At 37.6% G+C, this 13,686-nt stretch overlaps 2 protein-coding genes across 4 annotated transcripts; one reads left to right on the forward strand and one right to left on the reverse strand.

Moving 5' to 3' along the window:
• Positions 1-653: 653 nt before the first annotated feature.
• On the reverse strand, positions 654-9,250 carry LOC112456639 (leucine-rich repeats and immunoglobulin-like domains protein 3). 3 transcript variants are annotated; one of them, XM_025019334.1, is made up of 14 exons: positions 8,455-9,250; positions 7,026-7,097; positions 6,798-6,941; positions 6,526-6,663; positions 6,305-6,445; positions 5,888-6,175; positions 5,642-5,785; positions 5,331-5,569; positions 5,077-5,223; positions 4,629-4,943; positions 4,078-4,359; positions 3,699-3,974; positions 3,318-3,605; positions 654-3,189 (listed from the first exon to the last, which is right to left on the reverse strand). In XM_025019334.1, the coding sequence occupies exons 1-14, from the start codon at positions 8,736-8,738 to the stop codon at positions 3,068-3,070; spliced, it is 2,880 nt and encodes a 959-aa protein (XP_024875102.1). In that variant the 5' UTR covers positions 8,739-9,250; the 3' UTR covers positions 654-3,067. The 3 variants fall into 3 exon arrangements, with proteins under 3 accessions (XP_024875102.1, XP_024875093.1, XP_024875108.1); XM_025019325.1 differs by having other exon boundaries at positions 654-3,192; positions 8,455-9,248; XM_025019340.1 differs by lacking the exon at positions 7,026-7,097 and having other exon boundaries at positions 654-3,192; positions 8,455-9,248.
• A 958-nt stretch (positions 9,251-10,208) lies between these two features.
• LOC112456654 (protein FAM98B) lies at positions 10,209-13,426 on the forward strand. Its single transcript, XM_025019348.1, has 5 exons — positions 10,209-10,246; positions 10,396-10,762; positions 10,862-11,152; positions 11,246-11,544; positions 11,860-13,426. The coding sequence occupies exons 1-5, from the start codon at positions 10,209-10,211 to the stop codon at positions 12,434-12,436; spliced, it is 1,572 nt and encodes a 523-aa protein (XP_024875116.1). The 3' UTR covers positions 12,437-13,426.
• Positions 13,427-13,686: the final 260 nt, after the last annotated feature.

The following is a 13,686-nucleotide window of genomic DNA, read 5'->3' on the forward strand; positions in this document are numbered from 1 at the left end:
TTTTTACCAATCCAAATAGCACAAGTCGTCTTCAAGTCATCTTCGATATATCCAGGACGTCTGTGCTATCTGAGAAAAAAGTAATTCTTCATCCTTTTTGATTCTTCGCAATCAAGTAATTTCGCTCGCTCTTTATAAAAATAGATTATTGATTTAGATTTAAATTGAATTAAAGATTTAATTATCACACGTTATGAAGAAAATGCGAATTTCAGCCACGCGTTGAATATGAGCGGTCAACAAATCTTGTAATTAAGGAGAATTATAGAATAGATGTATTATATATATGTACACTTCAATAATTGTGATACTTGGAAATAAGTAGGTACATTTTTGCTGTACTACGTTGCATTCGGTATTTTTTATTTCCATTATTTCGAAGATAAATCCTTTCATCCAGTCGCATCCAGAAAAACTGGCTGACGATCACTAGAAAATAACTTATTGAGCAAATATGTGTATATATATATATTCGTTCGGTGCCTTTATTAATGTTAGCTTTTTTAGCGAAAATTATAGAGCTAATTTTTAATGCCGAAATAAGTTTATGCCTTCCTCTCTTGTTCTAGATTTAATAGATTTGGAGGGTAATTTGTCATAAGGTAAGTGATGTGAAAGCTTTAGTACTACAGAATAAATAACAACGCATGAGATACATTGTAGATGATTACTTGTATTTGTACACAATACTATATAACAACAAGGAAAATACTGAATGAGAAACAGATGCCTTATTTGGTGTATCACACGGGCGCAAGCCAAAAAAAAAACCATGTCGCAATAGAGCATCTTTCTCTCTCTTTGTTGACTATATAATTTAATACTCGTTACCAGTAAGGAGAAAAAAAACTCTACACAGACTATATTAATGAAACTATATATGTTCTCGGTTTTTCCTCCCGGTCTATTCGAAACTGCTCTCGCATATCGTTTAAACATATACAATTACGAGTTACACAAATAAGTGGAATATTACAGACTATTTTTACTTTATACAATACTTGAATTTTACTTGTAATGAGCACATTATACTCTGCGCGTATCAGACACTTGCGTAAATAAGGAGTAAGAACTCGTGGAAGGAGTCGCGCGAGTTTACGATTGATTAAGTAGTAGTAGTAGTACTGGCTCTTCGTCTTGTGCGAATTTCATACGATTTTTCAATTCTTCCTTTGCAATATATAGGTCATAGAAAAATATATGGATTATATATATCGCGAATGTTTTTTTCCCAATAATATTCGTCTGGTACTGTAAAGGCAGTTTAAATTTTTTACTTTCATAGTAATCACTTTCGCATTATCGCGTTCGAACGAATTTTTTATTAAACAATATTCTCTCTTTTTTTGCCACCGCTTTTTTTTAAGAGCATCTTCAAAAATTTTCTTACTTATAAATTTAGAACATACATATCGAATTAATCGAAATATTTATAAGTAAAAACTCTGTCACAAATATACTACGAGAAAGCTATAATATTAAATATACTACATAATTTTATCTCATAACGACGCATCAATATATATATTCGAATATTTTAGACCAAGTAACGAAATAAAATGAGACACTGCAATAACATCGATAAGAAAAATTACGTTTTTACATTGTCATAAAATAGAAGCTCCCGTCCAATTTCCAAATGTTTCGCAATCATACAGACTTCAGTACGCAAATATAGAAACGGCGGAAAACGGAAATAAATTTTTACACCTTCCGTAATATATTGAAGAACCTTGAGACCCCCCCAACAAACGCTACTCAAATCCTGAAAACAACATAAACTACGTAATAGTATATGGAAGATTATCCGTAAAGTCTCATGTCGTATGCGTTTCAACTTAATTGATATTAATACTAACGAAAATGCCTACGAAAGCTAAAGGTCCTACATATCTGGAACACAATGTATCTATTAGTAGTGAGCAACATTTTGATCAAGTAAATGAATTAAATTAATTCAAAATATAGCGGTTTGGCGTCGCGTGCGACTGCGACGAGGGTAAACAAAGTACCTAAAATCAACGCTTTGGTGCATAAATATACATCCACCCGTTAGCAATTGCGTTTTTTTCCAGAATAAAATGACATTTCTCTATTCTCATATTTCCTCCTCTGCATAAATCCATAAATAGCCGCCTACGCAATATATAACTCTAGAATAAATATCTATCACAAAGGCTGGTCTAATATATGTGGCTTTTAGAGCTTATAGCAATATCCTCGCGCGCGTCGCAATGGCTACGTTCGGGAAATACTTGTACAATTAATCGATAAATGTTACTCGAATACACGCTATGTGGTCAGTGAATGCATGTTTCAGCGAATTTAACAATGTAATTGATGTAAACGGCTTTGTAATACGCTTAGCAAGTGAACTAAGCGGAGCTTGCTCAAACATTTACATATATTTTAGATATGGATTATATATATTGTAATTCAAAGAATTATAATTCTGAATAGAGTAAACATAACAGTATCGAGAAAGATACCGGAAAAAAATACAAGAATAAAATAAAATAGAAAACAGGGAAATAATAATAAAATCTACGACAGATTTTCATTCTCGTCTGGATACCGCGTGTGTCCAAAAATTATCCGAAAGATAGAGATGTGCGAGCATTTCTCAGAGACGCCGAATGAGCGACGCGCGCTGTAATAATACTAGTTTTATAATAGGGGATTTTAGTCTAGCTATTTACACATCGTTCCTATATCGACTTAACGAGAGTCGCGTCAATAATAAATACGATGACGATGACGGTATAAGTGTTTCGCTATCGTTTCTTATGTTGTACTTGTGCCGTGACTCGCTGATCCATTCTTACGGCAATAACGAATACCCCGTTGTACATTGGACTGTCGCGCGGATCAACGTTCACTGTAGGTCACTTTTTTAGACAGTGGGACTCGGTAATTCCCTGCTCCTCATAATACTACGGCTCGTACACGACTTGCAGAATATTTATATCCTGATTTGAAGATAAGTCGCGATCACGAATACTCACACTGCGGAAATACCACACGCGTTAACTCCGCTTACTCACGCGTCGGCTCGCGTGTTTTTCTTTCAGACCGCGCTATCGGCATTCTCACTCACATGTCGCTCGTGGTTCGTGTAACGCAAGAGAGGATCGTTGACGTTTATTGTTCCCATTTCTTCCTCGTTATTGGCAGAGCTTGTCACGACCTCTTCTGATGGACATAAAAAATATAACGTTATTCGTGACGATAACATTAAAACATGTTGAGACAAATTGCGGTTTAAGAGCGGAAGTATTGAATTTTTATAGACTTTTACGATGTAAAATTTATTTTACCGGGTAAGCATAATTGTAGCTGATCGTTGCTGGGATTCGTGCTGTCTCCGGTCCCACTGTCCTTGCTGTGCTGCGAACTCGTGTCCAGGTACAGCTGCGTTTGTACCTCCGGTACGGTCAGTATAACGGTCGTTGTTGGTTGCGCGACGGTGTCTTGCGTGACATTTAACTGGCGTCTGGTTTTATAAATTACGAGCACCCAAACCACGGAAGTAATAACAGCGCAACACACCACGGTTATTATTATCAAGCCCAGTATCTCGGATTCGTTCACCGTGGAAATCGGGGCTAGATATCAGATGAAAAAATAAATACAATGTTAGACGAGGAGAAAACTTTCGTTAAGATCCTTCGATCGATATTATGAACAATTAGAATTACCCGGCTTGACCGTAAGATGCGACGCGCCGACGACGCTGCCTAGGGAATTACTCATCTCGCACTCGTAACTACCCTCGTCACTGGCAATCGTGTTGACGATGATCAAAAGTTGATCCCCCGCGGTAAAGAAATGACGTTCCGTTGCTTGCAGCGGACTACCGTTCTTTCGCCATAATAATTTTGGACGTGGAGAGCCGCTGGCCATGCATTCGAGCACGATCGAGCCGCCCACCGTTATTTCTTTGTTCTCCATCGGTTTTACGAAGGACGGTGTTTCTAAAAAGGAAACGCATTACAAATATATCTGAGAATAATCTATATATTTAAAACTTTCAATAAATATGATACATTATGTTACATTATGGCACATTATTATTACCTAGTATGGTGAGGGTAGCGTTTGCGACGATAAGACCGGCCAGATTCTGCGCGGTGCACGAGTAAACTCCGCTATCGGCCATTTTCACGTTTATTATGAACAATACATCGTCTGTCGGCATCATATGCATTCGTCTTTCCCTCGCAGCTGGGAAATCGTTCCCACCATCCTTCTGCCAGGCTATCTGTGGGGATGGTTGTCCCTCGGCAGAGCACTCCAGACGTGCAGTGCTTCCAGCATTCACTCGTATATCATGCGGAATTTTGGAGAACGATGGGTAAACTATATAAAAGAACGCGCGAAAACTATTACTTAATCTATTAAAATGTATATAAAATCTTGATTGTATAACACGCAATATTTATTTTTTTAAAAAGATTTAGATTAATTTTTAGATAATATACAACGCTATTTTTTCCTAAAGTTTAAAGGATTAGAATCTTTAATGATCATAATTAAAATCTTTGTCTCAAAGATGAATTGTTTAATTAATGATATATATATACACATTTCGGCAGTATAATTAGGATTAATGTATATATTTAATTTACCTAATACGCTTAGTCTGGCTTTGGCTGAGTATGTTGTTCCATAAGTGTTCGTTACCATGCACTGATATTTTCCTGCGTTAGCATGGGTAACATTAGTAAGGTACAAGACGGATGTTGCCTCGGTTACTCCACTCTCGGAGGAACTGAGATTGGTCTGCAGGTTTGTGTCGTCCAACTCCACATTGTCATGCTTCCAGGTAAAATGGAGCGGTGTGTCGGCGGTGCTGGTCGCACGACAACCCAGTTTCACATTGTCTCCTTTGATGCTCATTTTGCTCACAGGTTCTTGAATAATCCGTGGTTTTGGATACTCATCTGTGAGTGAATATTACAAAGAAAATATTTTATTAAGAACGCAAAATATAGAAAATAATAATTGAGAAATACAGATTGTTCGAATTTATTACTTAAACATATAAAATCTCTGGTTTGGTGCAGTAATACTAACCGCAAGTAAAGTTTGCATGATGTAATTGAGTCAACGACATGCCCTGCAACCAATGCGGATAGCCGCAGTGTAGTTCAGCTTCGCTGTAAGAATGTTCTCGCAACCACATGCTTAGCCATTGAAGTCCACAGTCGCAAACCAAAGCTCCTACGTGTAAATAAAAAAAAAAAAGATAATTAACAGAAGGTAATAAAAATACAATTAGGTTACAAATGTACCTATATTTATTATATAATGTAAAACTTGAAACTTACCGGTGTTCATCTTAAGTTTGCTTAGACTAGACATTGAAAGGAACGCATTTTCTTGAATGGACGTAACATTGTTTCCGATTAAATCAAGCTCGACAACGCCACTCAGACCAGTGAAAGCGTTTTGATTTATCGATTTTATTCTATTGTGCGCTAAGCCCAATTTCCACAACTGACCGAGCGGAGAAAATGCGCCGCTAATATCTTCTACCATATAGGATATCTTGTTCGAATTAAGTTCCCTTTAAAACAAAGCAGCATTTGTAACGCAGTAATACGTAACAATGATTAAGTAACATTTGTATTAAACATACAAGATACGAAGGTTTGTCGTAAAATTGAACGCTCCATCTGAGACGTATGCGATTTGATTATGATCCAGCTTAAGCTTCTCGAGCTTCGTGAGATATTCGAACGCACCCCGGTCTATAGAGGTCAATTCATTATGTGACAGGTCTCTGAAATAAAAATAAAAATTTATAATCATACGAAACGTTTATGTAATATTTGCAACACATGATAAATTATCTCATGTAATTATAAAAATATTATATACTAACAGCTCCACTATCTCTCTGCATATATCCCATGCTTGAGGTTCGATCGTTGAGATCCGATTGTGTGACAGAGTCAGCTTTTGCAAATGTTCTAAACCGAACAAACCTCCCTTCTTTATAGTAGTCAACATATTAAAGTCGAGCTGTAGAAGCTCTAAATTTTTAAGTGGCCAGAAAGCTCCATCGTCTAATGTATCAATTCTGTTTCTCTTTAGATATAATTCCTTTAAGCTCTTCAAACTTTTCAAACTTAATCCATGTATCTGTTGTAGATTATTTCTATTCACCTCCCTATAATATTATCACGCGCGTTTTAGATAATATACATTAAAGAGATTGCTTTCTTAATGTAATATTTCATATGTATAAATACTATGAGTACGTTAACTAAATACGTTAAAGATACATATAAATGCTTACAATATTCGCAATTTTCCCAGATTCATGAAGAGATCTTTCATCTGTGTCAAATTGTTTTTGTTTAAACGGAGTTCCTCCAATGAAGTAAGATTATCCAAACTTCCATTTTCGATGATTCTTATGTGATTTGCATTTAAATTCCTTAAAAAAATTTAAGAATGTTAGACAATGAAATTAACACGTAATGTAATAAATTTGAAAGATAAGACTAAAATACACACAAATGTGTAAGTCGATTAGGAGCGAGGAAGGAACCCCTTCGAAGGACACTTATTTTGTTCCCACTGAGATCCAGGTATTGAAGCTGTTGTAAACTAAACAATGCAGTCCCATTTATACTAGTAATTAAGTTGTGGGATCTGTAAAAAAATTTCAATGTCGATAATTATTGATCGATCGCACAAATATTTTCTTAGCAATTTAACAGCGAGTTACTTTCTATCGAATTATATATCGACAAATTTTTTCTAGTTTATATATGCCGAGTACTTACAGCGTAAGATGCGTAATATTCTTAACAAATACAAGTTCTGGCACTTGTGTCAAGTGATTTTTATTCACTTTAAGTTCGCGTAATTGTGCAACGTCTGACAAGGCAATGGTAAAATTATCCCCGAGTTTATTAGCACTTACATCTCTGAAATTGTGAACAAATATGCATATAAACATTCTTGTCTTTAAATAGTTTTAAGCGTTAAGATATGGCTGTTACAATTCTTACAATTTTTTTAGTTTTGTTAAATGAAGCAACGAATCAAATTCCAAGTTAGCAATATTGTTGTCCTTCAATTCTCTGAAAAATACAAAATATAATATATAAATATATTTCGTAATACATGTAAATGTAAACATATCTTACGAAAAATATATATATTTGGTTTCAGATTTCACATAAGACAATATATCTGAATATTAGAACGACTTATATCTCATATAAGATTTATATAACAATATTAATTAACACATTAATGTCCACTTTAAATAAACTTAAACCATTTCAAGTTTAACATGCAGTAATACCAATAAATACAACACGATTACTGACAAATGCAATACGAATACAGATGTATAAGAATTATTTTGCAAGTCTGTACAGAGAATAATTCTGCTCAAGACTCTCTCCTCTTATTTAGCTGCACATGTGCAGAAAACAGGAATGTGGCAGGTAACTATACATCTTTAATACCTTAAATAGCATAGACATGAATCTTCTCTACTTAGATCTTGCTATCCTTGACTCTGAGCATTCGAGGACTTAACAATCAGTCATCATCACACTCAGCACCCTATATGGCTACAGAAAACCTGGCCGTGTGTCTGTAGAGCCAGTTTCATCAATCTGACCATTTAGTGGAGCGAAGGGACAAGCGACCCACATGCAGCCCATAACAAGCAATATCAACTCCCCCTCAATTTCACTTCCAAACAATATAGTGTAATAACAGTTATCATCCAATAAATTATAAATTGCTGCACAATAGCTACTGCTCGTGAACTTTTAGTTTGAGACACAAACAAGCAAATTATTAATCGCCACCTTAATACAACCTACGTTTTGTTATTAAATTACATTTTTTTTTGTTAGAGATTGTTGCAAACCGCGATAAGTATAAAAATTACATTTATACTTGGTGCCTCTTTTAACATTGCTTCAACAAATGACTATTTAGTTAGTATCGTTAGGTAACAAATTACAAATGAGACGAAAAAAAACAGAATTTTTCAAACAACAAATTATCGTTTAAAATAAATATTGTTTCCCCGTCCTTCGAGACTATCTTGAAAGTGCAAAAATAAATTATAAAAATCTCTGATAGTCAATCATAAAATATATATATCGGTGATTATTCTATTTTTGTTATAGATTCTTCTTCTATCTTATCAGCGTCAACTCATGTTACACAAGCCAGGTCTTATAATCCCTCTGCAAGATCATTCTTAACTCCTTTTCTTTCTGTTTGTTAGTGTTTGTTCTGCACCTTCATCCCGAAACCGACAAATGCAACGCACTCTCTCTCTCTGAGTGTGCGACTCCAAGACGCATCCCCTGCGAAAGCTAAGCTGTGGAACCTGACTTCGCATACACAAAGGCAACATCCCTATCCTAAGCAACACCGTTCAGCCGACGGCAGGCCACGGCGTTTACTCACAGGATCTCGGTCCACGGTGGCAGTCCACTAGGTGCCTCGATCAACTGCAGCTCGCTGCAGGCGACCAGGTTGCCCAAGCAGGAGCACTCGACCGGGCAGCGGTTCGTATCGTCGTCGATCAGCTCGGCGCGGATCGGCGACATGCTCAGCGCGAGCGAACACGCGACCAGCAGAAACGAAGCGGCGGCGCTCCATCCTCGCTCGGGTCGTCGCGCGAGGCGATGATGCTCCACCGAGCACCTCGACATCGCGCACAATACGCACGCACACGCACGCGCACACATACACACACGCCACACGCACACCGCCGCACCGCGTACCAGAGAGTCCGCCGATCGGGCTTAAACGGTCGCGCGACAACGCTCACCGCTGCGTGGCCGCATCGTCGCCGTGGCGTCGTAGGACGAATTCGGCGTGCCTGGCAGCCGGGCGAGTCACCATAATTGACCGCAGCCGAGCGATTTGTCCGCGTCGTTATCGATTCAAAACAAACTCCCCTCGGCTTCACCCTTCAGAAACTCTGCGACCCACACACCATGATGACGCCTACGGGACGACTGCAATTTGTATGCGCCATGATGTAGGAAGACAAGTGTAGCTCTGCGCATAATGGCGGCCGAAGAATATGACAGCCAATCAAATTTTGGTCCGATACATCGCGCTACAGTAATGTGCTCTCTCTTTTTCTTGCGTTATAAATGCGGAAAGAATAGCGCATAATCTCCCCACAGCAATTTTTGTTCTCCTAATTCTTTGTCTGTGTTAAAGATTGTTAATTTTAGCGATAATTTGTAAAAATTGAAACCACAACTTGCTATTTAATTTATCTTGTTTACAATAATTATGCTTAACTTTAATTATAATGTTATAACTCTTGATGTAAATAAAATTTGAAGTATTTTACAGAAGCAATGAAGTATTACTTATTCTACCCTTCTCTTCTTTCCTTTCCTTCCAAAAAATCTTTTGAATCCCATATTAAACATCCATTGTTAATTAAATCAAAAATTGAAAATTCTTTAAGTTGATAAATTAGAAATTAAAAATTCTTTATGTTGATAAATCAGAAATTGGAAATTTTTGATGTTGATAAATCAGAAATTGAAAATTTTTGATGTTGAAAAATCAGAAATTAAAAATTTTTTATGTTGATAATCAGAAATTGAAGATTTTTGATGTTGATAAGTCAAGAATTAAAAATTGAAAATTGAAGATTTTGATAAGTCAGAAATTAAAAATTAATAATTCTTTACGTTGATAAATCAGAAATTGAAGATTTATTCTTATTATTATACGTTATAGCACGAATACCCTTAATTGTAACAAATACGTGCGCAAAATATTTTATAAAAATAAAAATGTTTAATACTAAGTAATGTGTATACACTGTATACAACTTGACACTTGTCTATGTTCTATTCTATGATCGAAGCTTAAGAAGACGTAGAATTGGTGCATGCGGAGCAAGCGTACTGTGAAACAGGTTTTATATTGGTTAACCTCGAGCTCGAGCTGTTTCCTCTTATTGTGCAATTTGATCTCATCCATGTCAAAGTGTAAACTGTAAAGTAACCGGTACCGGTTCCATACGTTGAATACTACGTCGATCGACGAACCAAGGGAATCGAGGAGGTGAAACGTTTCGAGCGCAGCTTGTCTCCGCATTAATTTCCAAATAATTACGTGCACGATATACGCTTATATACATATCCTGCCTGGTAATATCCGAAATTCTCGGGAGACGCACGATCGACATGGAGGAGAAGCTGCTGCAGATGCTCCAAGATGTTGGGTGAGTCGGAGCATGAAGGATTTATCTGAGGAAGAGAGAATTTTTGGGGTTTAGTTACTTAATAACACATTTGTTTATTACAACAATGAACTCTTATTTCTTACATCGAGATCTCTTGCTGAAAGAGTGCACTTTTAATAATCTTACAGGTACACAGGGCCGATGCTCGACTCTAACAAGCTGTCGGACGCCTTGAAATATGGAGCAAAATCTCCGGATTTTACTGGTCTCGTAAGCTGGTTCGCGGAGCAACTGGCGACATTTGTGGACACAGATGAGACTGTTCATGCCACAACAAGCGCGGACGATGCCAGTTCCTTCCTCTTAGAGTTAAGCTTCTTTCTTAAGGAAATAGGATGCGTGAATGAGAAACTGATGACTGGACATATGAATCAAAGGCTAGCTAATGAGTCTGAAAGAGCTATCCTAATAGAATTTTTAGCGGCGGAGCTTATGGCTTGCAAATTATTGGCAGTGAAATGTCCCGAAGAGGAGAAACAAATGGAAGTGATCATTGTAAGTGCTTTTCAAATGGAGTAATCTTAATCGCGATAACTGAATCTTATTGAAGGAAATTCTATTAAAGTGATGTATTACTATTCTATATTCACACAGGATGAAAGTGACACCGCAAGGAACTTGAAGAATATGCTAGTCGTATTAAAGTTTCAAAAGCCGCCGGACAATATTTCGCCTGAATTATTGTTTTCAAGACTGGAAACTAAATTATCGGAAGTTCTAAAGACTGTACCACCTCAACATCTCGATAAACCGCTTATAGATGTCGAGCTCTCGGCTAAACAATGGGAGCAACTAGGTAAACTGCAGGAAGAAATGCATAAGGAATACGCAACTCGCCGTGAGATGTTGCTCAAACGTCTTGACGTTACCGTTCAATCATTTCTGGTGAGAACAAATGCTTTGAAAACACTTCTTTATACATATAGGCTGATATATTTGACGGTTGCATCATTTAAAATTGTGCGACTTCACTTCTAGTGGTCGGATAGGATAAAGAAACAGGAGACTGAAGTAAATAGTAAATACGAGGAGAGAAGAAAGACTCTGAAAAGCGAGCCGAAAGTGACAATGGCCGATTTACTAGCGGCTAGAGACGATCTAGCGGTGATCGAGAAGACGAGTAACGCGAGCGTTCGCAAGAATACACGAAGCAAAATCAACAGTGTCATTATCGGGGCGGTACCGGACAGAGGTGGTAGACCGTACGAACAAGAGCCACCTCCACCAGAGATGCCTTCATGGCAGAAGGATAGAGTTCCAGGACCGCAGTCATTCCAGTAAGTGCTGATCTACAACCTTGCCTTAAAGGGTATTTAAGTTCTAAACCATAAGAAATTAACCACAATCACAGTCGAATATTCTCTTCACATTGTGATTGGTCAATTTCTTACGGCTTAGAGCTTAAATTTTTTTTAAAGCAAGGTTGTAGACCAGCACTAAGTTAATAAAATAATATTTTAAAATATTAAATATTGAATATTAATATAAAATGTTACTGACTGGATAATCAAGAGATAATGAAATAATAAAGTATATGTGCACGCGTAGATATATGTATGTATTTAGTATTATATTTCTTTTTTTTTTATTAGGGGCGGAAGAGGAGGAGGTGGAGGCGGACGCGGGGGTAGCAGAGGCGGCAGAGGCGGAGGTGGAGGCGGTGGTGGCAGAGGCGGAGGCGGAGGTGGAGGCGGTGGCGGCAGTGGTGGATATCGAGATCATAAAGACGCCAGTAGTAATTTTGGTCAGAACTTGGATTATCAGCAATCTCAATATTCTGGACATGGACATAGAGAATGTTATCCGGATCATAGAGGCACGGGAGGGTATCAAAGAGGAGGCGGTGGCGGTGGCGGCGGCGGCGGCGGTGGCAGCAGCGGTGGTGGAGGTTATCGCGGCGATTCCGGCGCGAACTACAGTCAGAACTACAATCAGAATTACAATCAGAATTATAATCAAAGTTACGGTCAGAATTATCAACAGCCACAGTATTCCGGCCAGAGGGATTCGTATGGAGGTGACAATCGGAGCGGCGGAAACTACCGTCAGGACAGGAGGGAAAGCGGAGGAAGGGGAGGCAGAGTTCAAGGTGGATGGAATCAGGGTGCCAATAATCCCGGTGCGAATAGCTATCAACGCGGCGGCTACAACAGGGGCAGACAGTACTGAATACGCCACTTAGCGCATATTTTTAATGATAGTAAAAATTTCTCACGGGGAGAGAATGTTATGATATTGAAATAATTATGGTGATTGTATTCGCCATTAGTCCTGGTCTACAATTACTACAATAAGTGCTTTAAGCCCTAAGCCGTAAGAAATTTATCAATCGCAGTAGAATGTGAGGAGAATACTCGACTGTGATTGGTCAATTTCTTACTGCTTAGAGCTTTTTAGCTTAAATACCCTTAGTCCCCACCTACAATAGGTGCTTTAAGCTCTAGTTTTTGTTTAAGAGAGAAATTACATAGGTTCTAAGCCTCAAGCTCTAAGCTTTTAAAGATGGGAGTTGGTCAACTCACTTCGGGCTTAGAGCAGCGCGAGGAACGCTCAAGGCCGGAAATACATCACAGTTTAGAGTATAAAGCATAAAGCTTATAGGGCTTAAAACACCTATTGTAGATGGGCACTTAAAGCAAGGTTGTAGACCAGCACTTACTTACGCTTATGCTGTACTCACATGTAACTTTTTGGTCTCAAAATATCTGAGTTCTGAATATTTATGATAAATGATATTGAATAATTGTGTCGTTTTTAGATCACAAGCTAGCTAACAATTCGAAGTTACGAGGGTCGGCGCGAAAGTAATGCCTCCTCTAATTTTTTTCTTTCGAATCTGGAGCCACAGAAAGTGTTTGCATTTCACTGACAATGAGCTTTGGCCCTCGTATAACGTTGCATTAAGATAGAATTATTATTTATCTCTTTCGTAACGACAGCTTTCAAGCTCATCGTTATTCGATTTATGTATATATAACTGTTTTCCTATACAAATTGAATGTAATGAAGATAACTTGTAAATACATGTTCGTCCATCGGAAATAGCGGATTGAAATTATAATTTATAACGCGAGGCATGAAGAGACTAAATTAGCCACTTAAATTTTGTATTAAATCGCGCATTATATACGTATCAAAAAATATATATCATGAGCAATATTGTGTGCCTGCAAGTGTAATATAAAATCCTAGAAAAACTTCCGTCTCCCTCCCTCCCTCCCCCTCTGAGAAAACTGCGAACAATTTTAATATTCCTTTTGATATCTTTATTTTGCGAGAAAATTTATATTAAGTTGAGTGAAAAGTAACGTATTGCATCCTCATATTTGAAAATTAACGCGCTCGGAGCCTGGTAATTTTTAAAAATCCTACCTACGAAATCTGGTAACTTTTAAAAGTATGAAAAGGACATTCTTTAC

Source organism: Temnothorax curvispinosus, unplaced genomic scaffold (genome assembly GCF_003070985.1).
Source record: "Temnothorax curvispinosus isolate PA1 unplaced genomic scaffold, ASM307098v1 QBEX01000637.1, whole genome shotgun sequence".
Lineage (NCBI taxonomy): Eukaryota > Metazoa > Arthropoda > Insecta > Hymenoptera > Formicidae > Temnothorax > Temnothorax curvispinosus.

Bases quoted from the DNA above. Each gene is read 5' to 3' on its own strand.
- LOC112456639 (XM_025019325.1), bottom strand. From the start codon at position 8,738: ATGTGTGCGCGTGCGTGTGCGTGCGTATTGTGCGCGATGTCGAGGTGC. The intron at 5,224-5,330 runs GTAAGTTTCAAG...ATTTACACGTAG, and splicing joins CAAACTTAAGATGAACACCG to GAGCTTTGGTTTGCGACTGT. The intron at 3,975-4,077 runs GTAATAATAATG...TTTCCTTTTTAG, and splicing joins CGCTACCCTCACCATACTAG to AAACACCGTCCTTCGTAAAA.
- LOC112456654 (XM_025019348.1), top strand. From the start codon at position 10,209: ATGGAGGAGAAGCTGCTGCAGATGCTCCAAGATGTTGG. The intron at 11,153-11,245 runs GTGAGAACAAAT...CTTCACTTCTAG, and splicing joins TTACCGTTCAATCATTTCTG to TGGTCGGATAGGATAAAGAA. The intron at 11,545-11,859 runs GTAAGTGCTGAT...TTTTTTTATTAG, and splicing joins CCAGGACCGCAGTCATTCCA to GGGCGGAAGAGGAGGAGGTG.